Source organism: Medicago sativa, chromosome 3, assembly GCF_051527215.1.
Source record: "Medicago sativa cultivar Bolivia chromosome 3, Bolivia_mono, whole genome shotgun sequence".
Classification (NCBI taxonomy): domain Eukaryota; kingdom Viridiplantae; phylum Streptophyta; class Magnoliopsida; order Fabales; family Fabaceae; genus Medicago; species Medicago sativa.
The window spans coordinates 70,777,093-70,803,854 of record NC_140751.1 but is presented as its reverse complement, the minus strand read 5'-3'; the positions used below and the strand labels follow the sequence as shown (position 1 = coordinate 70,803,854).

Below are 26,762 nucleotides of genomic sequence, written 5' to 3'. Positions count from 1 at the left end.
TACCCCTAGATTTTATTGGAAATTACGAGATTGCCCCTGGTGTCGTATTTGTGTCTTAAAATGTGTGTTTATATATCATTTCTGTTGATTATTATAATTAATGTTTCTGTATAAACTATTTTTACAACAAAAGATAAAATAATGTTGAATTGTTTTCTTATAAACTATAATTTGTTTTCAAAAACTTTCTTGAAGAACTTTTCCAAACAATTTTACAAAATTTATGTCAATAGATAATTCAAATAAGCTAATCCAATCCGTTAATTTGAAACAATTTTTTTCCTACTAAAGTGACACTATTGTGAAGCATATCTGTGAAGAAAGTAGGAAAGTTCTGAATTTCCTTTCATTGTAATAGAGACAGAGACCGATGAGTCCAATCCCTTTAAATTATGAAATTATCTTGAATTTTCCTAATTAATGTACAGTTTCTATAATTTTATTCAATAATTATGCATGCCCAATTTTTTCCTAACTGAAAATACTCTAAAAGTTTCACAAAACAGTTTTGCACACACAACCAATTAAAACATTCTGAATTATCACATCAATTAATGATTTTAATTTATGTGGGCCAAACATGACAATTCAGAATGTTTTGATTGATTGTATGTGCAAAATTGTTTTGAACTGTCAACCCCACAATTAAACTCATAAATAAATAGGTAAACAACAGTTTTAGTCCATTAATGGGTGAGACACTGTTGTTGTAATTTTTGGACGTATTAATATTAAAATTGCAGATACATTTTGAAGTGTTTCTTTACAATTTTATGTACTAAATTGATTAACAAAAAACATATACGAGGATCAAAATGATTAACAAAACACATATAATAACCAAAACGACTAACTAAAGACATATTTGAGGATGTGTTCACAAATGTAATATATTCAGGGGCTATAATAATAATAATGTCTCACATATTATGATTGTTTATCCAACAAAATAAAATAATTGTCTGACTTATGTGAAATTGAATTATAGGTTTATATGTAATAATGTAATCTAAATTGAAAAACCAATGTGATAGGTTGAAAATAGAAATGATAATGATCAGTTTAAAATAGCAATATTATGATTGGCCACTCACCAATACAAGACATTGATGTTTTAATTTTTAGTGTAAAATGAGAGTAACCAATGCTTGAATATTTTGCATAAAGATGAGATGAGATGAGTCCTATCCAAGTCTTGTGTGGTAAGAAACTCTCCTTAATACTTGTGGAGCTGGAAATACCTTCAATACCAACCTCAAGGTCATTGCTTAAGAGTGACTGAGAAATGTAGCAACTCTATGATTGCCACGTGGCAGCTTGGTAATCTTCATTGTGTGGACGTTATGGTTTCAATGACCAATCCTATTGTTACACCCTATCAATTAATCAGCTAATATAAATCCCTCAATTTGATCACAAACTTGCACAGAATAATTTGATTCAATTTCAACTACCTTTCTCTATTGTGCAACACCAATCAGTGCAGTATCCATGGCTGCTTCAGTTTCAACTGTTGGAGCTGTCAAAACTCCAGTATGTTACTTTCATTTGTTTAATTAAATACTATATAGTATGCATGTTTATATAGTTCACATTCACATAGGTGTGTTTGTCATTAATTAAATGCTCCAAATCATGTGACTTAAATTTTATTACTACTACTATATACTACTATACATTACTGCAGTTGTATACCTATGTGATACTTAGCTGATATATAGGGATACTTAATAGTTGATATACATGTTTATATAGCACATAATGTTTGTGTAATTTAAGAATCCATTTATAGATACCATATTAGAAGGGTGATTAGTTTATCTTACACTCATACTTTGATATAATTTGATGCATGATATAACATATTCAAGACCGGCTTATTTAAGCTTATTTAGTGACCTAAGTATTTGTGAGAGCTTATAGTAGTTTAAGACATATTCGTAGATGTTTTTCAGATTATTTTCATAAGCTTTACAAGAAAGCTTATGAAAACAGCTTATAAGTTGTATAAAAACAGTTTGAATTTAGTTTATTATTCTGATAATAAATAGTTTATACATAAACACTTGTATGATAATCACTTATGCTATAAATGCTCAATTAAACTGTTTATCCAAACAGATCCGTATATAGAAATCATGTAAAGTTAAAAGTGATATATAGGAGTAATAGATTTCAAGGAGTTGGTCTAGTGGATCACGACAAAACTTGTATCTTAAATTTTTGATTTGATACAAGTTCTATTTGATCCACTAGATTTTTACACGATATTTTTTTCGTTATCAAAAAAACAACTTAGAATAGATAAGTAAGTAAAAAGAGGGGGAGGTAATTGTAATTTGTAAGAATTGAACTCTTAATAATGTGAAATGTTGTGACGTTGCAGATGAGCTTGAATGGCTCAGTAGTAGCTGGACCAACAGTTTCTAATTCAGCTTTCTTCGGAACAAGCTTGAAGAAGCTTACCGCAAGACTTCCAAACACAAAAGTTTCCTCAGGAAGCTTCAAAGTTTTTGCTGCTAAAGAGATCGATGACAGTAAACAGACCGACGGAGACAGATGGAGGGGTTTGGCCTATGATATTTCAGATGACCAACAAGACATCACAAGAGGAAAGGGTTTGGTTGATTCAGTTTTCCAAGCACCACAAGATGCTGGAACTCATTATGCAGTCATGAGTTCTTATGAGTACATTAGTACTGGACTTAAACAGTGAGTGACTTGCTACACATTTTATTAATATGTATGGTTTGTAAATGAAGTTTCTTTTCATCTAAAACTTGTGATGATGGTGTTTTAGGTACAACTTTGACAACACTATGGATGGATTTTACATTGCTCCTGCTTTTATGGACAAGCTTGTTGTTCACATCACCAAGAATTTCTTGACCCTGCCTAACATCAAGGTATGTAAATTTGACTCATGATTTCTCTATAGACTATGCTATGACTTTAGCAGAATTGGGATACATATTCAATATTTTAATTTATGTTTTGATAGGTTCCACTCATTCTTGGTGTCTGGGGAGGCAAAGGACAAGGAAAATCTTTCCAAGCTGAGCTTGTCTTTGCCAAGATGGGAATCAAGTGAGTTCTTACTTATTTATTACACTAACCAATTCCATGCACAACATCCTTTCTAGTATAAATTACGATTTAAATTCTTAAATTCCAAGCTGAGCTTGTCTTTGCCAAGATGGGAATCAAGTTGTTGTCTTTTTTCCGATAAGCACTCCAAGATAGCGTATAAAAGCAGTTTATGGCTTATTTGAATTTATTTTATCTTTTGTTATAGAAATAGCTTATACATAAGCACTTATACGATCAAAGAAGCTCTTAATAAACTTTTTTATGCAAACATGGCCTAATTTTCATAAAGCAAGACCAAAGAAGCTCTTCCAAGCATGCTCAGTATATAGCATATGTTATGTTACATAATCTTCTACCTAATTTAATGTTGAAATTGTGTAACAGCCCCATCATGATGAGTGCTGGAGAGCTTGAAAGTGGAAATGCAGGAGAGCCAGCAAAATTGATCAGACAGAGATACCGTGAAGCCTCTGACATTATCAGGAAAGGAAAGATGTGTTGTCTGTTCATCAACGATCTCGATGCAGGAGCAGGTCGTATGGGTGGAACCACACAATACACTGTCAACAACCAAATGGTGAATGCCACACTCATGAACATTGCTGATAACCCCACCAATGTCCAACTCCCTGGTATGTACAACAAGGAAGACAATGCTCGTGTGCCCATCATTGTCACCGGTAATGATTTCTCAACACTTTATGCTCCTCTCATCCGTGATGGTCGTATGGAGAAGTTCTACTGGGCTCCTACTAGAGAAGATCGTATTGGTGTCTGCATTGGAATTTTCCGCCATGACAATATCGCTAAAGATGACATTGTCAAGATTGTTGACACCTTCCCTGGCCAATCCATCGGTATACCTATCTATCTATCTGTCTATTTGTCTATCCGTCTGTCTGTCTGTTTGTCAGTCCGTCTCATTTATGAGCTATTATTGCAGATTTCTTCGGTGCATTGAGGGCTAGAGTGTACGATGATGAAGTGAGGAAGTGGGTTTCTGGAGTTGGTATTGAAACAATTGGAAAGAAGCTTGTGAACTCAAAGGAAGGACCACCAGTGTTTGAGCAGCCAAAGATGACACTAGAAAAGCTATTGGAGTATGGTAACATGCTTGTCTCAGAACAAGAGAATGTGAAGAGAGTCCAATTGGCAGACAAGTATTTGGAAGGTGCTGCTCTTGGTGATGCTAATCAAGATGCTATTAAGGAGGGAAAATTCTAGTTTCTCCAATGATCTTGGAGGTTTGTAATTGCATCTACCTTAATTAATGTTACTATTATGTTTGGTTCAAATAAAAAACTTGGACTAAAAAATCTTGGGTTTGTTATGTGCAGGCATTACAAGTTCTTGTTCTTGATTCAAATGCCTCAAACTTCGATGCAACTACTAGAAGTTGTGATGGCACGTGCTTGTAACATTCTCAATGTGTTATTAGGTGGAAGGAAAAGATTCCAAGTTTGAGATAATTTTATTATATTTTTCTTTTTGGAGTTTCTTCTTGTGTAATTTTGTTATATGTACAATGTTTAATTAAATTTGGTTCCTTTCTCTTTCTACCTATTATATACCCTTGTTTTTTTTTTCTTTCTTTCTAGATTCGATCTATTATTTTATATGCCATTATCCCAATTATATGATGAACATGTGAAGTAAATTAAATGAAAGAAAAGAATGATAAAAACTTTCTTTTCTCTTGTTTGATTGGATTGAAAGAGATAAGAACAAACATTGTCAATGATATGAATAAAAAGACATAAAGATCTTTTGAAAAATTGATAAAATAATTTAAAAAAATTGGCAAAATTGTAACCAAAGAAAAAATTGGCTGGCTTTTGCCCCGGTTTCTCTCCAAAATGGAGAGAAAACCTTTTTGTGGGTCCTATTTTTTCATCCATCACACATATTTTTAAACCAGCCAAAAAAAGGGTTTGTGTCATTCTCTCCTCTCCCAATCCTTCATCAACTTTTCTTTGATTCCAAACAAAGTGTTAGCTTTATGTATATATATCCTATTGGGAGTATCTAGACAATCTATTGATTGCAAAAGATAAAAGTATAGTGTGTTAGCTTTAATTCTTTGCAAGTTTGCATGATAATCCTAATGACCTTAATTTATGTGATACTAATTACCTTAATTTTTGTGATACACTAATGAGTTCCAAAAAATATCAAAGAGATCACTATTCCCTTCAAATATAGAACATGAAGAAATGGATCCATGTCAAATAAATTTGACTTTCAATAACCACAACTTTTAAAAAGGAAATGTTACTAGTGCTTTAAAACCTATTTAATCACCTAAAAGTCGGTTTTCCTTATTTGACATGATAATCAAATTCCAAGTATATTCCCAAAAGTCAAACATATCCATAGCACTATAGCAGTATGTTACTTTACCTACACATTCAGATATTGATTGTCTCACTTAGAAAACTGTACACAAACACACAAATGCTGAGTTGATGCTAATTCTTGACTCTCACTAATTTAATCATATTTGAAAATACCTAATTAAAACATGCAGAAGTCATTGCTGATCAAACAAAATTATTAACTTAATCAGGGTTCCACTATATGGCAGTATTAGTTGAATTTAAATATTAAAAAAGAGAAATAAAGAAATCAGTATATATTCAAGGCCTTGCTAACAAATGTCTTAAGGGCATTGATTAAGGAACCTACAAAAAGAAATTTTGTCTTGAAAATACAAGTTAAACGTATATAAAAGTCATAACTACACAATTTCCAATGCAAAAATTACTATTTTTAGATACTTAAACAATATCCTAAAGACACTTTTTAGCATTTTCCTTTATTTATTATATATAAAATAAATCTTCCAAAAAAAAATTATATATAAAATAAATAACCACTAGACACATGATATACTATCCAAATTCAGCCAGACAAATAGTGGAGAATAATTTGTACGGGAAAAGGACAGCAGCATGAGAGGCTGAAGTTTAGATATTACAAAGATTATTTTTCTATTTTATTCTTTATTGACATAATTTAACTACCACAAGGAAACGATATGCTATCGTTCTCCAATAAAAAAATAAAACATTTAGACAACGAAAGATTTTAAATCAGTAATGAAAAGTTGTCAAAAACAACCAAATCAAGAAATCAATACAACTATGTAGTAGTTTTTTAGTGCAGAATAAAACTACAACAGTGTAGATGTAAGTTTCTCCTATGTGTTAACACATTTTTTTTAAAGAAAAATGATATTTATACAACTAAACAATTTTTATGAACAACATAAACGTTACTTTTCATTTTATCTTCACTACTGAAAAACAGTCGTGTTCTGGAAAGTACACATCAGGACGTGGAAAATTTAGTGATTTTTCTAAATGCACATTTATGATCTGATGTCGGGTGGAGAAAGTAGGGTCCAACAAAAGATAATAGAAAAAAACGTGATCTCAATTCATAATAATAGTAATAAACAAGAAAGCAATGTATGCATGCATGTTAACCACCCAATTAGTTCATCAACACTTTTAGTCATATTATGTTAACTACTAGATTAATAAGTAGTTAAATATTGATAGTAAGTTGTTAAAATATATGAACGAATTGATAGTAGATGGTTAAATATAAAAACCAACTTAATAGTTTAATAGAGTCGACGATCTTTTAGAAATATTCGCATTTAAAATGGAGTAGGAAACTAAACAGTACAGACCCACGTGTGAAATTAAAGAAACAAGCAACAACCACGTTTCAGTTTCCAACCCACAAACTACAAGCTGTAAAGCACACCGCACTCTCTGGTTGCTCAATCAAGTCAATACAGTCATCTTTACACAAACAAATAATACTATATACAAACAACATGCTTCTACCATGTGATTCTCAATTTTAAACCATTCCTCTGCTGTGTCATATTAACAACATAACATGATAACTTTGAACCAATAACAACAACATCCTCAACCTCAACTTTAACTCTGTCATGGCAAAAACACATCTTTGTCTTCTTTGCATCTTGGTCCTTCTAGCCTCAAACTTCATACAATCTCATTCTCAGCAAGATGAGTTTTTCTATGCTGGATTCAATGAAGCTGCTACCAACATAACCTTAAATGGAGGTGCAGTGATTGAACACAAAGGCATAATTCGTTTAACAAATGACACTGAAAGAGTACTTGGTCATGCTTTTTATTCAAATCCAATCCACTTCAAGAACAAAACCACCACCAAAGTTTTCTCCTTTTCAACTTCTTTTGCTTTTGCAATAGTCCCTCAGTATCCAAAACTAGGAGGACATGGTTTTGCCTTCACCATTTCACCTTCCAAAGCACTCTCCAATGGTTATCCTAGTCAGTACTTAGGCCTGCTCAACCCACATGATTTAGGTAACTTTTCGAATCACTTATTCGCAGTTGAATTCGATACTGTCCAAGATTTCGAATTCAACGACATCAATGACAACCATGTTGGTATCAATCTGAACAACATGGTATCAAACAAATCAGTTAAAGCATGTTTTTTTACTGATGAGTCAATGAATAAACAAGTTCAAGACCTCAACTTGAAGAGTGGTAGTGTGATTCAAGCATGGATCGACTATGATTCATCAAGAAGCATTATAGAAGTTAGACTCTCACCAACTTCATCAAAGCCAAGTTCACCAATCTTATCATATCAAGTAGATCTAACACCAATTTTCAAAGAAACTATGTATGTTGGGTTTTCTTCTTCAACAGGGTTACTCTCTGGCTCACACTATATATTGGGTTGGAGCTTCAAAATCAATGGTGAATCCAAAACTTTGTCTTTGAAAAATCTTCCTTCACTCTCTTCACACAATACTCGAACTCAAAAGGCCTTAATCTTGGGTCTTACTATTTCATTTGTGTTTCTAATAGTTTTAACAACTGGTTTAGCTTTTTACTTCAAGATGAAAAACAGTGATGTTATAGAAGCTTGGGAACTAGAAGTGGGACCACATAGATTTCCTTACAAAGAACTGAAGCAAGCTACGAGAGGGTTCAAGGACAAGAACCTTCTTGGGTTTGGTGGTTTTGGTAAAGTTTACAAAGGGGTGTTACCAGATTCCAAAACTGAAATAGCTGTGAAACAAATCTCCCAAGAATCAAGACAAGGGTTGCAAGAGTTTATCTCAGAAATTGAAACCATTGGTAAACTTCGTCACAGGAACCTAGTACAGTTATTAGGTTGGTGTCGGAAACGAAATGATTTAATCTTAGTGTATGATTTCATGGAAAATGGGAGTTTAGATAAGTATATATTTGAACAACCAAGAGCAATATTGAGGTGGGAAGAAAGGTTTAGGATCATAAAAGGTGTGGCTTCAGGGCTTGTTTATTTGCATGAGGAATGGGAACAAACAGTGATTCACAGAGATGTGAAAGCAGGGAATGTTCTTTTGGATTCTGAGATGAATGCAAGATTAGGTGATTTTGGTTTGGCTAAGCTTTATGATCATGGTGAGAATCCAAGCACAACGAGGGTGGTGGGAACTTTGGGGTATTTAGCACCCGAGTTAACGAGAACAGGGAAACCAACAACGAGTTCTGATGTGTTTGCATTTGGGGCGTTGTTGTTGGAAGTGGTTTGTGGGAGAAGACCTATTGAGCCGAAAGCATTGCCTGAGGAGCTTGTTTTGGTGGATTGGGTTTGGGATAGGTTAAGGTTAGGGGCGGCTTTGGAGGTTGTAGATCCTAAGTTGGGCGGGGTTTACGATGAGGTGGAGGTTTTATTGGTGATTAAGGTGGGGTTGTTGTGTTCTGAAGATTCACCAGAACGGAGGCCTACAATGAAGCAGGTGATTAGGTACTTGGAGGGGGAGTTGCCGTTGCCGGAACTTGATGTTTTTGGTGTGAAAAAGGGTGGTGGTGATCGTCAGTTTGAGGGAATGTATGCAATGTCGCCATTCTTTGAAAGTGCGAATACATGGTCATCAACGGGTGGATATGATTCATCTCTTTCACTTTCCGGTGGCCGATAGGGTAGGTAGTTGGATGACTCAACAAAGCCTACACTACATATTCGGTTCGCTTTGTATATATATATTGTTTTTATTATTGTTGTATAAATTTCTCCTATCAAGAAGCAAATCCATATTGGAATATTAGCAATGCAATGCAAAGTACCATGTGAGATCATCTTACTCTGTTTGTTATGGTTTTTCAAAGCTCTCAAACACCATTTGGCCAAAAGAGACAATTTCTACTTCAGTTTTTCTTTCATGTCTCTTAACTCATGTTTGTCACAAAGATTCTAAATCAAATAAGCTTTCAACAATTCATAAAAGGAACAATCTTAGCAAATAAAAATAAAAATGGAGGTTCCAGTTTGTAAAAGTTGTAAACTCTAGTAGTGTAAGAAATACTACAAAACTATCAAATACTGTACAAAAACCTTCCAAATCATACCAACTAATACATCAACAATAACTTGGTTCCTCTCACATGTCCAGCAAACTCCACCCTAGTTTCCCTCTATTTTTAAGATTAACAGACACCAACCAGTATTTGGGGGAAACAATTGAAACATGTCGAAACTACAATTGGAAGCTGTCAGCAAGCATGGTTCCTTTCATCATTCGCTAATGGTTTTCGAACTTGTCTCCAGAATTCACATCCTCATCATCTTTCGGACTAATGAAAATCTCATCATCGTCAAACCCTACAAAAAGATGAAAACATGTTAGTTACTGACATTTTCTACCTGGTTAGCCTACCAGCAGTTTCCACATTTATTAAAATGGTTTACAATTTACCTTCACACATTTCTTCAGGTTCATCGTTTAAAGGCCTTGAAGGCATTGTGTTAATGGAAGATGAATCAAGTGCCATCCAATCCGAGTTACCATACTCTCCTAAGTACAAATCCCTTGGCCCGATCCAGTCTTCAACGTTACAAATGTTGTCGAATGACAGAGGATCGCTAGATTCCTGCTCCTTATTCATAAACCTGAAAGAAAATCAAACAGCATAATATAAGTTACTTTCAACTTCAACTGTATTGAAACAATTTACCAATATACAACAGTTCAAGCTCACATTTGTCTCAACCGTAAGTTGTAGTGAACAAAGACGAGATCAGTAAAATGTTGGCGCTCTATATAATTCCTTGTATTGATTATCTGTTCAAAAGGAATTTGGTTTCTCTTGCAGAACATCACACTTGATGTTTGGCTAAGAATGCGAATTGCTAAGCGGGATAAGTTAGGGCAGCCTCCTCCATATGTTGACCACCATTCAGCTAGAAAAAAAAATGGCAAATGAAAGTGAAAAGGGAAGTTTATCAAGTGGTCATGAAAGAAATAAAACACTCAAATGAATGTCTAACATAATGTAAATTTAAATTCTCATGTATAAAAGTGACACATAAAGGGTCTGTTTGAATTCTTCAAAAAAAAAAAAAAAAAAAACGGGGGGATCTGTTTGAATTGATTTATTTGAGTTTATCTACTGACATAAGCACTTGTGAGATTGTTTGGAAGAGCTTCTAATAAATAAATATTGCGCGTAGCTTCTAATTTTATTTTTCAAAGAAGTGAAAGTTAAATTACACAACTTGGCAAAAAAATATACTAGTATTATATCTAAGTGGATAGGTTATTGGACTCTTACAAGGAAGCAGATTATCTCTAGCTCTGATTGCCATCTTTCTCCCAAAATCTCCTGCAGCAGATTTGTACAAGCTTAGCTCTTTGTTAATTTTATCTTGGACTCTAGTATCAGGTACCAATCTCTCTATGCAGTCTAACATCCCTGAGGGAATCTCCCCTTGAATACTATAGAAGAATTTCGGATTAAGAAAGAAGCCTGCAGCATGAAGAGGATGATGCCAAAGCCTATCCCATCTTTGATGTATAATATTCCAGTACACTATATAATCCTCCCTTTTAAGTGCTTTCTTAATAGCTTCTTTTGCCCGGTAAATTCCAGCATAAGTGTATCCCATTGCAGGTCTCATTTCACTGGAAGCTATTTTCAGAACTCTCAAAAGAGGATGTGTCAAGCGAACAATCATTTCACACGAGGACCAAAATGTTTGATTGCTTAGTATATCTAACATTTCCAAACCTGCTGTATTCTTTGAATATGGACAATCCATCCATTCCTGAGAAGTAACCAAGGCCTGTAAATTGTGTTTAAGATCAACCATTCGTTTCAACGTGCTAAAGTCTGTCGTGAAGCGAGAGAAAGAAGGATCCACAATATCATTCCCCAAAGTATACCTTTTAACCATATTCAAAATTGCACTGTAATTGTAGACAAATCTTGTTATAGATTTAGCCTGTTCAATTACTGTTCTAATCCACTCAAGCTTTCCAAAATCTTCAAGTATCAAATCAATGCAATGAGCCGCAGAAGGGCTCCAATAAAGGCTAGGGTAAGTCTCAGTCAGCATTCTCCCAGCATCAGCATACTGGTCCTCACCTGATGTAATCACTTGCACAACTTGCCCAACTCCAATTTCTTCTACTACTTCTTTCATCAACCCGTATAAAAAATCTTTTGAAATCAATATCTCAGTCGCATCCAACGATTTCAAAAACACTACACCTTCAGGACAATAAGCCAAAAAACTTATCAGTATCCTACCAGCTTCTGTAGTCCATTGATCAACCAAAATCGAACAGCCAGTCCTCCCCCACGTCATCTTACATCTATCTATATCATTCTTCACATCTTCCACAGAATTTTTCAGAACCCATCCCCGAAGTTCATGATGCGATGGACGTTGAAAACCCGATCCCCCAGAAGCAATCGCTTCAACCATCTGCTCAAAATATATCGAGTTCACAGCATCAAAAGGTGCACCGATATCATACAAAAACCTTCCTATCGCCATATGAATTCGATTGTCCACCTTTGTAGGAAACAATGTATTTTTCTCCATGGGGGCAACAACAGGTTCAGGCTCATAGTTCGTATTATAAACCAACGCAGCCGGATTCTGATTCTGATTCTGATTCTTAGTAGTTCTAATCTTCTTCCTTCTCTCTACATTTCTACTCATTCCTTCACCGGGCGAATGAAACATCTGTCCCGAGACCGAATTCTGTTCCATTGGATCATGAACTCCAATAGGCTGCACATGCATCCCATGATGATTAACATCCATCTGATTATTACCACCATTCAAAACAGTAGCTAAAGGATTAACATTCATAATCTCCTCCTCAATCTTCAGTCTCTTCCTCTTCTTCACAACAATACCATCCAAACTCTGCTGCATATGTTGCCTTACATCAGCAGGAACACTACTACACATTGAAGCGTTGCCTTTCTGACAAGCAAGGTGTTCCTTAAACCTATGAATCCCACCACCTTTGAAAAACTTGAGACAATAATTGCATTTAAGTTGCACTTTTTCACCATTCTTAAACAATTGACAATGTTTCCATGCTGGGTCGTGTTTTTGTGATGTAATCGGTACCGGTTCAAGATTTTGCTCCATTGATCAATATCACTTCAAAACAGAACAACCCAGTTAGGGTAAACTACATAAACAAGCACATTTTAATGACCCAATTTGTTAATCAATCCCTAGAGTGATAAATTATTATAAAGTTTGAATTTTTGAAGCATAAAGTTTGAGTTTCATAGATAAAAAACGAAAATTTAAGAAGTGAAAAGAGTTACGAGGAGGAAGAAAGAAAAGAGCGTACCGGTTTATTGAATCGATTTGAGAGAGGAGAACCGTGATGGTGGACCGGTTAGGGTTGGTTTTGAATGGATCCGGTTTCGGCGGTAAAATGGTGGTAACTGAACCGGTTTAAGAGTGGAATGGAAGAACCGATATTCGTGCCGATCCTCTCCTCCGAAGCCGGTCGGTCTTCTGATGCGAGTGTGTTTTTGTGCGTTTTCTCACTGGTTTACCCTAAAAACCCAAACCCATTTTTTTATTTTTTATTTATATAAATATAATTAGAAATTAAAATTAATTAATAAATCCACTCACCACTTCTAACTTCTAAGCCCACAAACAAGGCCTTGATAAAAAAAAAAGCCCATATTCAAAGGGGAGAATAGGCCGGACCATTTAAGTAGGTTTTCAAAGAAAAAACCAGCAATGTTTAGGAAAGAATTCTGCTCTTCTCCCAACACGTTTTGCTCATTTCCAATCAAACTTCCAAAAATGCCCTTGCGTGAGTTAACTCACGCTAGTGTTAATCTCTGCGTGAGTTAACTCAGATAGGGGCATTATGGGAATTACAGCTGAGAACGAGCAAAATCAATTGGGAGAAGTGCAGAATTCCTTAAGAAAACCTATAATCTCATATCAACCCAATTTATCAATCGTTGAGCAATAAAAATACATCTTTTATAACTATTGACGTGGCTTGGAGTGATTAAAAAGAAACTTGGAAATACAAATGGTATATACGGAGTTTAACAATTAAAAAGTTGTCAAAATTGTCAAAATAACATTTCTCTATACAAAATGAAAACAACAAACAAAAATAGGTAATACCTCACTTTACTTTACTTAACCAACGCCAAAATCAATTGTCGACCCAGGCACAAGACAAAATTCACTCCCTCATTCTGATAAGGTACAAGAGTTATGATGTTTTACCTATAAATCATTTTTAAGAGAATAATTTAATTTTATCCATCAATTGTTTAACATGCGCAATCTCATCTAAAAAGATGGTATCATTACATAATTTTCAAATTGAGCACATGAATAAATGTCAAAAGAGAGTCAAACCTTGTTTAAATCTAGACCCTACACCAAAAATCCAAAATTTGCAAAAAAGACAAACTAAATATGGAGGCATTGTTAACTCCCATCAAATAACAATCTAAACACTCTCACCCTGTTTTTCATTTTAATTTGTATGTTATTAATTAATTCAATTTAAGAATAAACACCCCTGCCCTAAAAAAAATTGGTCGGTTTCATATATCACGTGTTTATTTAAATTTATTAAGTATTAAAAAAATATGTTAAAATGGGATATTAAACGTGATGGAGAAATTTTAGAAGTAGTGCTGAGTGGAAAACGATGAAATTGCTCCCAGTCTCTACTTAAGCAAACGGTTATCAAACACATAATGCACAAAATGGCTAAAAAGAAGGAAACAAATGGCAACCACGTTCATATGCACCTATATATGACTCACTTTCACGCACCACAACTCATCAAAGAGCTAAGCACAAACGGTTACACATTTCCAAAACGCAAATGACTACTTCCTTCATTTTCTTCTGCTTTCTACTCTCCATCTCTGTCACAGTCTCAGGTACTCTTCTAGCTACTCTTCACTTTTTTTTTTATGCACATATATATTCTGTGAAACCTTCTCTATACATCACTTTCTTCACAACTTTATTAATTAATATTACATTACCTTAGTAATATTATTGCATGATTTACATCATATATGCATATGCTTCTTTCACTTTATAATCTTGCATGATATGAAATAGTGAAATGGACACCGAACATCACACAAACACATTAACACCAGGGACGGATCCAGGAATTTTGAATAGTGGGGGCACTGTATATACACCATTTTATTTTTAAATGTATAAAAATACACCATAATTGTGTTTTTACAATTTATCATATTCTAGACATATTAAATGGTTTTCTCATTTTTTATATCATTAAAAATATCACTCTAGCAAAAGTAGTGGAGTATAGCGGAAGGAATTAGACTCTTGCAACATTGCAAAAATAAATTGTCAGGGACAAAACTCACATTCAAAGTCTCACATAGCTCAAAATAGGATTATCGTCAATAGAGAGAATTTAAGAGAAACAAAAAATTATATTCCTCTCTAGATAAATAGTTAAACAATTATTTAACCTTTTTTGCTTTCTTTGAATAGACTTTTTCATGTTGGATAAGCAATTTGTAAAGCTTATATTGTGTGATAAGTGTGGGCCATGTTGGTTAAAATGTTAACATATAACATGTTACTCCTTAAAAAAAAAGCATATAACATGTTATAGAACTCAAAAAAAAAAAAAAATCTTCAAAACATAGTGCAGGCACATGCCCACTATGTTGTCTACATAGATCCGTCCCTGATTAACACTAATAATAATTTGATTGTTTCGGAGTTAGGCATCATATCTGATAGACTTATACATGCATGCCTTCAATCAGAAGTGTCGATGTTGTTAATTTTTTATTTGAGAACTTATGTTATTTGTGTTAACATATTAGGTGTTGCTACGGATGGAAACGGGACACAACTCATACTTGTAAACAACTGCAAAGAGAGTGTATGGCCAGGAATTCTCAGCAATGAAGGACACCCTTCAATCAAAGACGGCGGATTCCACCTTCCAAGCGGTGAAGAATTTGTTCTCCAACTCCCTAATCACTGGGCAGGCAGAATCTGGGGCAGACAAGGCTGTTTCTTCCACGAAACAACCGGAAAAGGCACGTGTCAAACCGGAGACTGCGGAGGCCAACTGAAATGCAAGGGAGTTGGTGGTGTTCCTCCAGCTACACTTGTTGAAATGACACTTGGAACCTCACATTCACCTCTACATTACTATGATGTTAGTTTAGTTGACGGTTTTAACCTTCCAATGTCGATGAAACCTATTGGTGGTGGTGTTGGTTGTGGCATTGCTTCTTGTCAAGCTGATTTGAATGGTTGTTGTCCATCTCAACTTGCTGTGAAGCATAATGGGAAAGTTGTGGGGTGTAAAAGTGCTTGTTTGGCTACAAAATCAGATAAGTATTGTTGCACTGGTGAATTTGCTGATCCTAAAATTTGCAAGCCAACTATGTTTGCTCGTGTTTTTAAGAGTGTCTGTCCTCGTGCTTATAGCTATGCTTATGATGATGCAACTGGGCTTATGTCTTGTTTGGCAAATCGTTATGCCATTACATTTTGCCCTCCATATTGATCTTCTGTTTTTTGACTTTTTTCAGTAGACTTTTGTTCTTTATTCTTCTGATATGTCATTTGTGACAATTTTGTTTTGGTTTTTGTAGTTTTTAAGGGTAGTGATTCATAGTACTATGTCATCTGGAATTTTGATTTTGTCATGTAAGATGTTAAATTACTTCAGTTATTTAAATTGTTGATTGAGCATTCAACATTGCTATTATATTTCTTGTAATGCATCTGTTAAATTTCTTGTCACTTAACGTGGATGAGAGTACTATGGTTTGATAATATGAAGGTAAGTTGAAGCTTTAACAAATTTTAATTTTCTTCTCTTTAGGAGAATATCTTAACTAAGGGTAGAAGAGTAAAATTCCATTTTATAACATTTGTGAGCTAGATAGAGCTGACTCCTCTCTTAGATAAGATCAGTACTCAGCTACAACAAACTATTGAAAGATCATGTACTTGTAAGAAGCTTTATCATATAGCTTGATTTTTGGGTACTTCTGGTTGGTATGGCTAGGATCCAATATCTGGTCTACATCTTCAATGAGAAAGTATAGCGCGAGTAGAGTCTACCTCGACAAGAGGAACTGCTTAACTTGACAATGGGAAATACTTCAGTGCCATAGCAAATGGTGTCATTGTGCCATAGAACCAATCACATTCTGCCACATATCCAAATCTTTTAAGATTCCCTTCACCTTTTGTGGTTTGTGTGGACAGAAATCAATGGCACCGTGCCATTATGGCACGGAAGTGCTGCCCCTTGAACAATAGCTCGACTAGGTCGCTTCCAAAAAGATAGATGGTGATGTGATATATTGTTAGTGATACAATGAGAAGAAAAAACATAAAAGAGAAAATGATATGTTGAATGGATAAATGGAAATTAAAGGTATACAACATATATCATTGTTGCAAAATTGTTCATACATATTTGGTGGATTCTAGGGTGAGGGCTCTACCAAGTCCCTCACCGGTGGACCACTTTGAATAACAATTCAGAGCCACTTGATTGATTGAGAGTACGGATCTAATTATACACTGAACACGCTATATCACACATCTTTTTTAACTTCTCTTCTATTGCTTATTAAAAATAAACTTCTCTCTCCCAAACCTCCATACCCATCGTCACATATCCCTTTCCTTCTCCTTTTCTCACACGATTATATTTTATGCGATCATATGCTGACGTTTTTTGTTTGAGTTTCATTGCATGATGCCTCTTGATTTTTCTTTATTTGTATATTCAGAATTATGCAAATGGATTCTTTAATTCATTTTTACTGTAAAAGAAATAAATTAGAGTGAGCGATGCTTTTGTTTCTATCTTTCAATTCTTAGTTCAAAAGCCCCACTATAAATGATAATTCTGTTTGGTGGCATTTCACATGGGAAAGTTTTTTTTGACCTTTAGATTAAAGAGGAGCATACATTTTATGATGGACAACCTACACTATATATTTTCTCCTCATCTTCTTCAACCTCATGAAAATGCAAATATGCAATTCACCTCCACTAAGAGACTACAATCCATATCCATCTTCATCAATTTGTTCTTAAAATACCCAGAAAATTAAAATTAAAGAACAATCTTCATGTAATTAAGTAAAAAAAAACACGCTCTTTTAAGGAACAACAACAAAAATTCTATTAAAGAATAAAACAAGCACACCTTGTGTGCAAGTATAGGTGAAATGCAGGTTTACGGCAAACAAGAAAGTAAGCCACAATTAGGGGTGAAATTGATTAACAGCAGCAGCCCCCTACAGAAAAATCCAAAAAGCTAGCCAAACTTGGGTAGAAACACACTGATTAATAGGATTTTTTTTTGTTGATAAAATGAAATTGATTAGGAGTACTGGTATTATCCTTTGCTATAAATTTATTCTTCTGTACCATTATTACGAAAATTAATATAATGGTAGAATGTTTGTGGTTACTGCATTGTGGTGGTGGTGGTGGGGGGTGAGTTCTTGAGTGGGGGAATGGAGGAGAGAAAATGTTGATGAATGATGTAGTGTGGACAAACCATCATAAAATGTATGCTCCTCTTTAATCTAAAGGTCAAAAATAACTTTCCCATGGTGGGAAAGGATTCCCCTTTCCCTTGTGAAATGCCACCATTGTGTTTCTTATAAAAATTTAAAACTTGTTGTTTCAAGAAGAAAAGAACTTGTAAACAAAAATTATCGCAGGCAGATTTTGATAAAATGAAAGATTGAAAATGGCCATGGACGAAAGGCTTAGCATTGTTTTAAAAAAATTAAGATAGTGAATCAAAAGAGAAAACCACGTAAATAATCACATTTGTATGAAAAATAAACAAAAACAAAGGATCTTTTTCGTGGACATGCAGGGGTAATCTAGTATATGTAGTGTATAATAGGATATGTGGACTTGATTAATCTAATGGTCTTAATTATTGTTAATAGTGGTTCACCGGTGAGGGATTTGAAAGAGCCCTCACCCTAGAATCCACCTACATATTTCCATAAAAAAAAATTATTCAGAAAAATTATTAAGAAAAGGAAAATAGCAATAAGCGTTCAATGCATGTGTTAAGAAACCAAATATAATAAAAGCGTAGACAAAAATGTCATTTTTTTAATACATCGGTTGGCATGCCCCTACTAAGATAAAGATGTGCATGTCAAGTAATATTGTAATTTGTATAGGACACACTTCCACTTAAATTTGGGAGGTGAACTATTTTTTAAGAGGCCAAAAGATACTAGATTAAAAAAGTTCTTTCAAATACAAAATGTGTCTTAAAGAGAAAGAGCGAATACAATGTATCAAGTTTCAAAACGAAATACTAAAGAAGACAAAAAACACCATTACATAGTTTTAAAACTAATACAAAGAGATGAATTCATTCACCATAAATGAAAATCAACGAATTGAGCTGGATTGTAAGCCTTCAACCAACACCAAGAATGAAGGCCGACACAATATCATTATATGGGAGGGGAAACATTGTTTGGAACAACATCATTATATGACTCTTGTCCTAATAAAAATATATGCAATAGCATATTAGTTTTTCACCGCTAATGAGATCAAACAACATAAACAGCAAAAAAAAAAAAAATACAGTTGTACTAATTTATTTAAACTTTAAATCTTACATCAATAATAATACCATAATACCCATAGACTTATGACCTAAATATGATAGTGACCGGCTATTAGCTAATCCCTTCATATTTCCCTTTTGAAGATGCTCCTATTTAACATGAATTTCTCCACAAAAATTCCAACATTGGGGTTCTTAATGTCGCCATGAGAAAATAGATAGGTGGAAGATAATAATGGAACTGGTGGGACAAGGGTGTCACGGGAGAAGCTTAAACCTTGACAACTTTTCATAGCAAAAAATCTGAAGGGTGCACAACACAACTTCTCATTAAAGTTTATTTTACATATAAAAAACGCGACATTAAATTAACAAGAAGCTGGAATAGCTCAGTTGGTTAGAGCGTGTGGCTGTTAACCACAAGGTCGGAGGTTCAACCCCTCCTTCTAGCGATTCTTTTTCTCTTTTCCTTGTTTTTATACTTTTTTTATTCATTCATTTATTTCACTTTCTCGGAGGTTCAACCCCTCCTTCTAGCGATTCTTTTTCTCTTTTCCTTGTTTTTATACTTTTTTTATTCATTCATTTATTTCACTTTCTTTTTTTAATTTTCCTTGTTTTTATACTTTTTTTATTCATTCATTTATTTCACTTTCTTTTTTTAATAAAAGAAGGAAATCTTAGTTTCTTTCACTGAAAATACAACAATCAGCAGTTTTTGTATATTTTCCTTTTCTTTTTCTCTTTTCCTTGTTTTTATACTTTTTTTATTCATTCATTTATTTCACTTTCTTTTTTTAATTTTCCTTGTTTTTATACTTTTTTTATTCATTCATTTATTTCACTTTCTTTTTTTAATAAAAGAAGGAAATCTTAGTTTCTTTCACTGAAAATACAACAATCAGCAGTTTTTGTATATTTTCCTTTTGAGAAATCTGAAAACATTTATTGAACATGGTTTCGTTTTGGTTCAATGATGCCACTATTTATATTTTTAAATAAGTTTTTGAATTAAAAAATTAATTAAGTTCCATAATTGTTTAAAAATGTTAATTAAATTCTAAACACTTTTTCATTGAGTGCAACGTGAAATAATGAAATAATTTCTTTTTAATGATGCAATGTGAAATAACACTTTTTCATTGAGTGCAATTTATATTTTTAAATAAGTTTTTGAATTAAAAAATTAATTAAGTTCCATAATTGTTTAAAAATGTTAATTAAATTCTAAACACTTTTTCATTGAGTGCAACGTGAAATAATGAAATAATTTCTTTTTAATGATGCAATGTGAAATAATTCTTTTCCTTTTATCTTTTATATAAATTATAACTAGGTCCTTTATAAACTTTTAAATAGTTTTAATTTGGTCTTATTTTTATTTTAAATAGTTTTAAATCTTTTATATAAATTATAACTAGGTCCTTTTTATCTTTTATATAAATTATAACTAGGTCCTTTATAAACTTTTAAATAGTTTTAATTTGGTCTTATTTTTATTTTAAATAGTTTTAAATTTGGTCTACTCTCTCCTTTTGGTCTTATTTTTATTTTTGGTGGTGGCCGGGGTTCGAACCCCGGACCTTGCATATATTACGCATTGTCCAAACCAACTGAGCTATGCTCACGAGGACAACTTGGTCTTATTTAAAATAATATTAATTTGGTCTCTAAACTTTTAAATAATTTATAGATTCATAAATTCAAAGACATAGTGATTGTTTAAAAGATTCCCCTTAAAAGAAAAATGATTTAAAGATTAGGTCTCTATTTTAATTTGTATATTGTAATATCTACTAACTTATGCAAAAAAAAAAAAAATAGAACACTTAGAGGTTGAAAAAAATGTTTCAGGAATCATTTTTACTGCAACAATTCTTTTAAATGATTTAAAAGAAAATGATCAATGCACATACACCAAAAAAAAAATAGAAATTGGGAAAAATGTTTTAGGAATCATTTTTACTGCACCAATTCTTTTAAATGATTTAAAAGAAAATGATCAATGCACGTACACACAAAGAAAATAGTTGTTGTTTGAAACTCAATCGCAACATCTGACCTATCAATTTTGTTATTGTGTTTAAGTTGAGATAGGTTTGTGGACAAAATACCACTATTTTATGAGAATAAAAGTAAAACGTGATAATTTTGCAATGATGAAATCACATTTAACCATTTTTTAAAAGAAATGATATTGAAACAAGCAAAAATAAACAAAAAATAAATGTTAGTTTGATTAGAAGAGAAAGAAAAAATTATTAATAAAATGACAATCGTATAAAAATTGAAGTATTGGACAACTTTTTTTTAAAGAAGTGTTTTTAACTATCTTCTAACACTACAAAGTATCATACAGTACTCTTGTTGAAGTTCATATAATTGAGGTTCTCCAGAGATTCCTTTTTCACAACTTTAACTATTTCTACCAAACTATTCCTTATTATTTATTGTAACCAAAAAAAAAATAATACATTTATAAAATTGGTCTGTATGGAATGTTTATTCTTGTAGATATAGAAAAACAATAATTTTCATTTAAAATAAAATCCATTTTTGACTAAATTTAAAGCATATCCTTTTTAAAAAAAATTTTTATATCAAGCATATCCTTTAAAATCCCAAACAATAATTAAAAATTTAAATCAGTTAAGATACTGAACAAAGGCGCCATCTAAACAAAATCATAACAAAGTTCAAGCGGCTGGCTGGCTTGATTCACATTCATCCAGCCGATACCGAGAAAACGTTTACCTATCTGTCGTTGCGATACCATCCAACTGCATAACTCCACGTGTCACATAAATAAAAGCGTTGTAGACACGCCAACAAATCAATACGCGCTTTCTCTGTTATCTTCGACACATCAATCTTCTCTCCCAGAAACCCATAACTCTTTCAATTTCATTTCAACCATTTTTTTCAAATCTTTTCTCCCCTTTTCAAAAATAAATATAACCACATCTCTACGAGATCCGGTTATTATTACTACTAGCGTTCAGACGGGCACGAGATATGTCAGAGACAACATCTTATTGGTGTTATAGATGCAATCGTTTTGTAAGATTAGGCAGACAGGAAACTGTCGTCTGTCCCGATTGCGACGGCGGTTTCCTCGAAGAAATTGAACAACCGCCACAAGTTGATTCCCGCCGCCGACGTTTTCCAGCCGCCGCCATGTACATGATCGGTCAACGTTCAAATTCAGATCATAATCATAATAATTCTCGTCCATCTCCCCTCCGTAGAACACGCCGCAACGGTGGTGACCGGTCACCTTTCAATCCTGTCATTGTCCTCCGTGGCGGTGGGTCCACAGAGGCAGCCACCGAAGGTGGTGGAGGAGGAGGAGAAAGAGGAGAGAGCCGTGGGTTTGAGTTATTTTACGATGATGGTGCTGGTTCTGGTTTAAGACCATTACCACCAAGTATGTCAGAGTTTCTTCTTGGATCTGGTTTTGATAGATTATTGGAACAGCTTTCACAGATTGAAATCAATGGTATTGGAAGATATGAACATCCACCAGCATCAAAAGCTTCTGTTGATTCATTACCAACTCTTGAAATTGATAACACTCATTTGGAAATGGAATCACATTGTGCTGTTTGTATGGAAGCTTTTGAGTTAGGTACTGTTGTTAGAGAAATGCCTTGTAAGCATATTTATCATCCTGAATGTATTTTACCTTGGCTGGCTCTGCATAATTCGTGCCCGGTTTGTAGACATGAGTTACCGACTGATTCTGATGCTGGAAATGGTAATCAATTGCAATCGCAATCGCGGTCGCAGGTGGAGTCGCAGCAATCGGTTGGTTTGAATGAGGAAGAGAGTAATGTTGGGTTGACTATTTGGAGATTGCCTGGTGGTGGTTTTGCTGTGGGGAGATTTTCGGGTGGGAGGAGAGGTGCTGAGAGAGAGCTACCTGTTGTTTATACTGAAATGGATGGTGGGTTTAATAATGGTGGTGAACCTAGGAGGATTTCTTGGTCATCTAGAGGGAGTAGAGGGAGAGAAAGAGGTGGTGGTTTGAGAAGATTTTTTGGGAGTTTCTTTGGTTGTTTTGGTGTTGGTGGTGGAGTTGGGAATCAACGGTCTGTTTCCGGTAGAGAGTTGAGGTCTGTGAGGACCAATTCGTCGCATTCTTCAAATATGGATCCCTCTCCGCGTTCGCGAAGGACTTGGTCTATGGATGTAAACAGTGGGATGAGATCATGGTGAATTAACTTATTGGGAAGGCTAAAAAACTTAACTTTGTTTTTTGCTTCCTGAATATATGTTGGTCAAAGTCGAAGTACATAATGATTAATGGAATGAATGAATACAAGGTGCACAATGCATCAATTGTGACATTTTCTGCTGCGGATATGCGATAAAATTATGTGGGAGCTTAATTTTGTAATGTTGAATGGAAAATTGTAATTGTAAGATTCATCATTCAACTGTATTAGCAAATGTCAATGGGGATGTGAAGCAGCAACAATGGAAGAAAAGCCAGAAAATAATGGAGGGGAACTTAGTAGAATGACGATCGGTGCGGTATTTGTCTATCTTTTGTGGGGGAAAGGGGAGGGGGGCATGATGATCAGTACGTTATTTTTACATTGATAATGAAATGATTCAACTGAATCACATAAGCACCTTCATATTGTTTATTATTTTGTGTTCTTTCTCATCATTGATAAACTTAATCTAGCTTCAGTTTCATGATCTTTCAATTATGCTTGTTTGTATTCTCTCTGTTACCTTCAAGAATACATATTCAAAAGCATGATAAGCAACACTGCCTTGAATTGATTGTCGCTGATGGCATGTATCATGCTTGGTTTTTCTGTTAGAAGGTCTCTAAATCACCATTAAGCAAAGCAATCGATAATTCGATATTATGGTTCAAGTCTAACATTTTTGTTCAATTTTGTTTATCTCCTGTATGGTCTGCTTTAGTTTGCGTTTATTTATCCGATTTGTCTGCTTTAGTTTGCATTTATTTTATCTATATATCCGATTTGTGTCGAATAACTAATGAAACATTGAATCGTCAAGAGTATCATACTGCTATTGAACAAATTTGCATTTTGATGTACTAGTATTTTGCTTCATAGAGGCTAATAGGATCAAATTACTTCAACTATGTACTACTATTTTATATCTCAATGATTAGTTGACTCTACACATTTTGAGCATGTGCATTTCTGCAGTATGATTGCAGAATAGAAACTTAACTTAAGCCACTTGCAATCATTGACATAATTTTTTTTTAACAGAATTTAGAACTTATCACAGGTTGCACCAGCCAATGTATTCTTAATCTTTAGATAAGCATAAGCTTATACGTATTTTATTTCTTTGAGAGTTCCTATAAGCAATTACAACTTGCCAAACCTGTTATGTGATTGCAAGAAAACTAAACATAAACAAATGTGTGCAATTGATGTACATGATAAGTGCCATTCTTATGACATGTTACTTGTTTTGGCAAAGTAAAAAAGAAGGGGCTCTATTTAAGTTTCTGAGTTGTATACGTTTGGGATAGATAAGAGAACACTATTATTGGTGAAGATAGCTCAGTTCTGGTGTGGTGGTGACCAAACTAGTTGGCGTGTTGTGCGTAGGAACCAAATGTGTACACAGCTGGATAGAAGTTGAGTTCGTTTTTAGCAAGAAGAAGAAAATAATTGCACGTGTAGTGCTGGATGTGGATGGATACTTTATTAGTTGATTTTGCACTTGCACGCCATTCTAGTCCCAATAATTTCACCACATGCATTTATTTATTTATTTTTCAAAAATATTTTTTTAGGAACCGAACTAATTATTCTCTTTCAGATGTATTTTTTTAACACGTACACAATACTAGCATTTTCCTTTATTTTTTATATATAAAATGTATTTAAATATAACTTGTTTTTTGTAAGAAACTTTAATAATCTTTGGCAATCAAGTAGTTTGAGAGTATCTCACATTCACAAGCTCAAGTATTAAATACTATATTTTGCAACATTAATATAAACAATTTGTGAAGGGAATAATGAGGAGACTTAACAATCTTCTCCTCGTCTATATAGCCATAGATCTGGTTCACATTTGATTTCGTTGAATAGGTTGGTCCAATTATCAAAATCAAAATGATGCTTTTATTGTAAGAAATCCAAAAATTGGGAATGAATCTTATATGATGCAGTCGTTAAGGTAACACTATTGCTGGCGGTACCACTACTACTAGTGCCATTGCTTAGGATCTTTTCATTAAGAAGCTAGCTACTATAACCATCATAAACATACCCAACTTTAAGCAATTTCTTTTGACAAATTGTTCACAAATTGAAGGATTCGAATCCTTGTATTTAGGATTCTTCATTTCCTTTCCCATTATTGACAGACTATGGGAATAAAAGTATATACGAGGGACCAATTGTGTGAGTTGTAATTTAAAATTATGAGACCTTTTTTTTCTTACATAAAGCAAGTTGTCACTTTTCTTTTGAGGCCAAATTTCTTGCCACGTTTAATACAAGAATACCACCATTCCAAAAATTGATATTTTAGAAAAATAAAGATTAGGAAGTGATGTATTTTTATTTAAATTTCGTACAATACAAATTTCAATAAGGACATGGTCCAATGTGTCTGATCCGTCGTCATCTAAAACCGGTTGTTACCATTAGTCAAATAGTTGTCTGAATGTCTAAAAAAAGGGGTGGTTCACATTGGAAATATTTATGAAAGATGTTTTGACACTAAACTTACTCACATTTCTAGCAGTTTTAATAGTATAGGGAATTAAATTTACCTAAATGATTCGATATTGATAAGATATTTGTAAGGAGCAGGTGATCTTTCTAAATCAATATTGTCACTATAAACACGTTAACTTGGCGGCTTGTTAGTTGTTATTGTCACTTATCTAGAGTCCAAAATTTTCACTTAGGATTTTGTATTTCTTCGATTTTTGACACTAAACTTAGTCGCATTTCTAGCAGTTTTCCAGCTTTTTTCACTTAGGATTTTGTATTTCTTCGATTTTTGACACTAAACTTAGTCGCATTTCTAGCAGTTTTCCAGCTTGCTCATCCAGTATCGATCATGAGATATTCCATGTCTTGAGCCAACTAAAATCATGATGCTCCTATCTTCGTTATATTATTTTTTTATATAAAAAAATAAAATAAAATTAAGTTGCAAAGTTACAAAATAAAAATAAAAATAAAAGGCAAATTTATTAATCTATAATAATATTAGTATAGTTATGTATAATCAGTCAAAATAAAGAAGAAAAAAAAAACAATTTCTGAAGAGAATTTTTTTTAGGGATAAGAAGCAATTAATGCATTTTTTTTCTCTCTCTTATTAACCAATCTAGCTCATTTCTCTGTCTTATTAAATGACTCTTTTCTTGACTTTTATATTTTTTCTCAGAAAAAAACAAAACACAGTACTAGATGTGTTGAAAGAAACGAGAAGATTGAATCAAAATCTTCTTTACTCAGTCAAAAAAAATCAGAGAAGATGAAAAATCAATTCTTTATGATTCTTTCTGCAATTGAAAAGGAAAAGTTTGATCAGACTAAATATTGGTGGTGGAACAAGAAGATTCACCATGTTCCAAAAAAGATTTCGTTTTTTTTTGAGACTGAGGGAATCAGAGTAATAATATATACTAAGAAATGATTGCAACAATTAGGAAAATATCAACCTTCAAATGCAGTGAAGGATGTACACAAAGGTTGTG

General features: G+C 33.5%; 4 protein-coding genes, 1 non-coding gene and 1 pseudogene across 7 annotated transcripts; 5 read left to right on the top strand and 1 right to left on the bottom strand.

Moving 5' to 3' along the window:
• The first annotated feature begins 1,427 nt into the window (after positions 1–1,427).
• Positions 1,428–4,656, top strand: LOC146939763 (ribulose bisphosphate carboxylase/oxygenase activase 2, chloroplastic-like). Its single transcript, XM_085757497.1, has 7 exons — positions 1,428–1,533; positions 2,387–2,712; positions 2,801–2,906; positions 3,002–3,087; positions 3,475–3,947; positions 4,034–4,334; positions 4,428–4,656. Exons 1-6 carry the CDS (start codon positions 1,492–1,494, stop codon positions 4,312–4,314), a joined length of 1,314 nt encoding a protein of 437 aa, XP_085613623.1. The 5' UTR covers positions 1,428–1,491; the 3' UTR covers positions 4,315–4,334; positions 4,428–4,656.
• Positions 4,657–7,057: 2,401 nt separating this feature from the next.
• On the top strand, positions 7,058–9,233 carry LOC146939762 (L-type lectin-domain containing receptor kinase S.4 pseudogene; annotated as a pseudogene). Its single transcript, XR_015033037.1, has one exon. The product of XR_015033037.1 is annotated as an L-type lectin-domain containing receptor kinase S.4 pseudogene (transcript).
• Positions 9,234–9,372: 139 nt separating this feature from the next.
• Positions 9,373–12,937, bottom strand: LOC146939761 (uncharacterized). 2 transcript variants are annotated; one of them, XM_085757495.1, is made up of 5 exons: positions 12,755–12,937; positions 10,707–12,586; positions 10,134–10,335; positions 9,851–10,044; positions 9,373–9,756 (listed from the first exon to the last, which is right to left on the bottom strand). In XM_085757495.1, exons 2-5 carry the CDS (start codon positions 12,541–12,543, stop codon positions 9,677–9,679), a joined length of 2,313 nt encoding a protein of 770 aa, XP_085613621.1. In that variant the 5' UTR covers positions 12,544–12,586; positions 12,755–12,937; the 3' UTR covers positions 9,373–9,676. The 2 variants fall into 2 exon arrangements, with proteins under 2 accessions (XP_085613621.1, XP_085613620.1); XM_085757494.1 differs by having other exon boundaries at positions 10,707–12,555.
• Positions 12,938–14,168: 1,231 nt separating this feature from the next.
• LOC146939760 (thaumatin-like protein) lies at positions 14,169–16,171 on the top strand. Its single transcript, XM_085757496.1, has 2 exons — positions 14,169–14,336; positions 15,273–16,171. The coding sequence occupies exons 1-2, from the start codon at positions 14,279–14,281 to the stop codon at positions 15,965–15,967; spliced, it is 753 nt and encodes a 250-aa protein (XP_085613622.1). The 5' UTR covers positions 14,169–14,278; the 3' UTR covers positions 15,968–16,171.
• A 3,243-nt stretch (positions 16,172–19,414) lies between these two features.
• On the top strand, positions 19,415–19,488 carry TRNAN-GUU (transfer RNA asparagine (anticodon GUU)). The gene has a single exon. It is a non-coding gene; the product is annotated as a tRNA-Asn (tRNA).
• Positions 19,489–21,726: 2,238 nt separating this feature from the next.
• LOC146939758 (putative E3 ubiquitin-protein ligase RHC2A) lies at positions 21,727–23,751 on the top strand. Its single transcript, XM_085753269.1, has one exon. The coding sequence runs from the start codon at positions 22,052–22,054 to the stop codon at positions 23,252–23,254; it is 1,203 nt and encodes a 400-aa protein (XP_085609395.1). The 5' UTR covers positions 21,727–22,051; the 3' UTR covers positions 23,255–23,751.
• Positions 23,752–26,762: the final 3,011 nt, after the last annotated feature.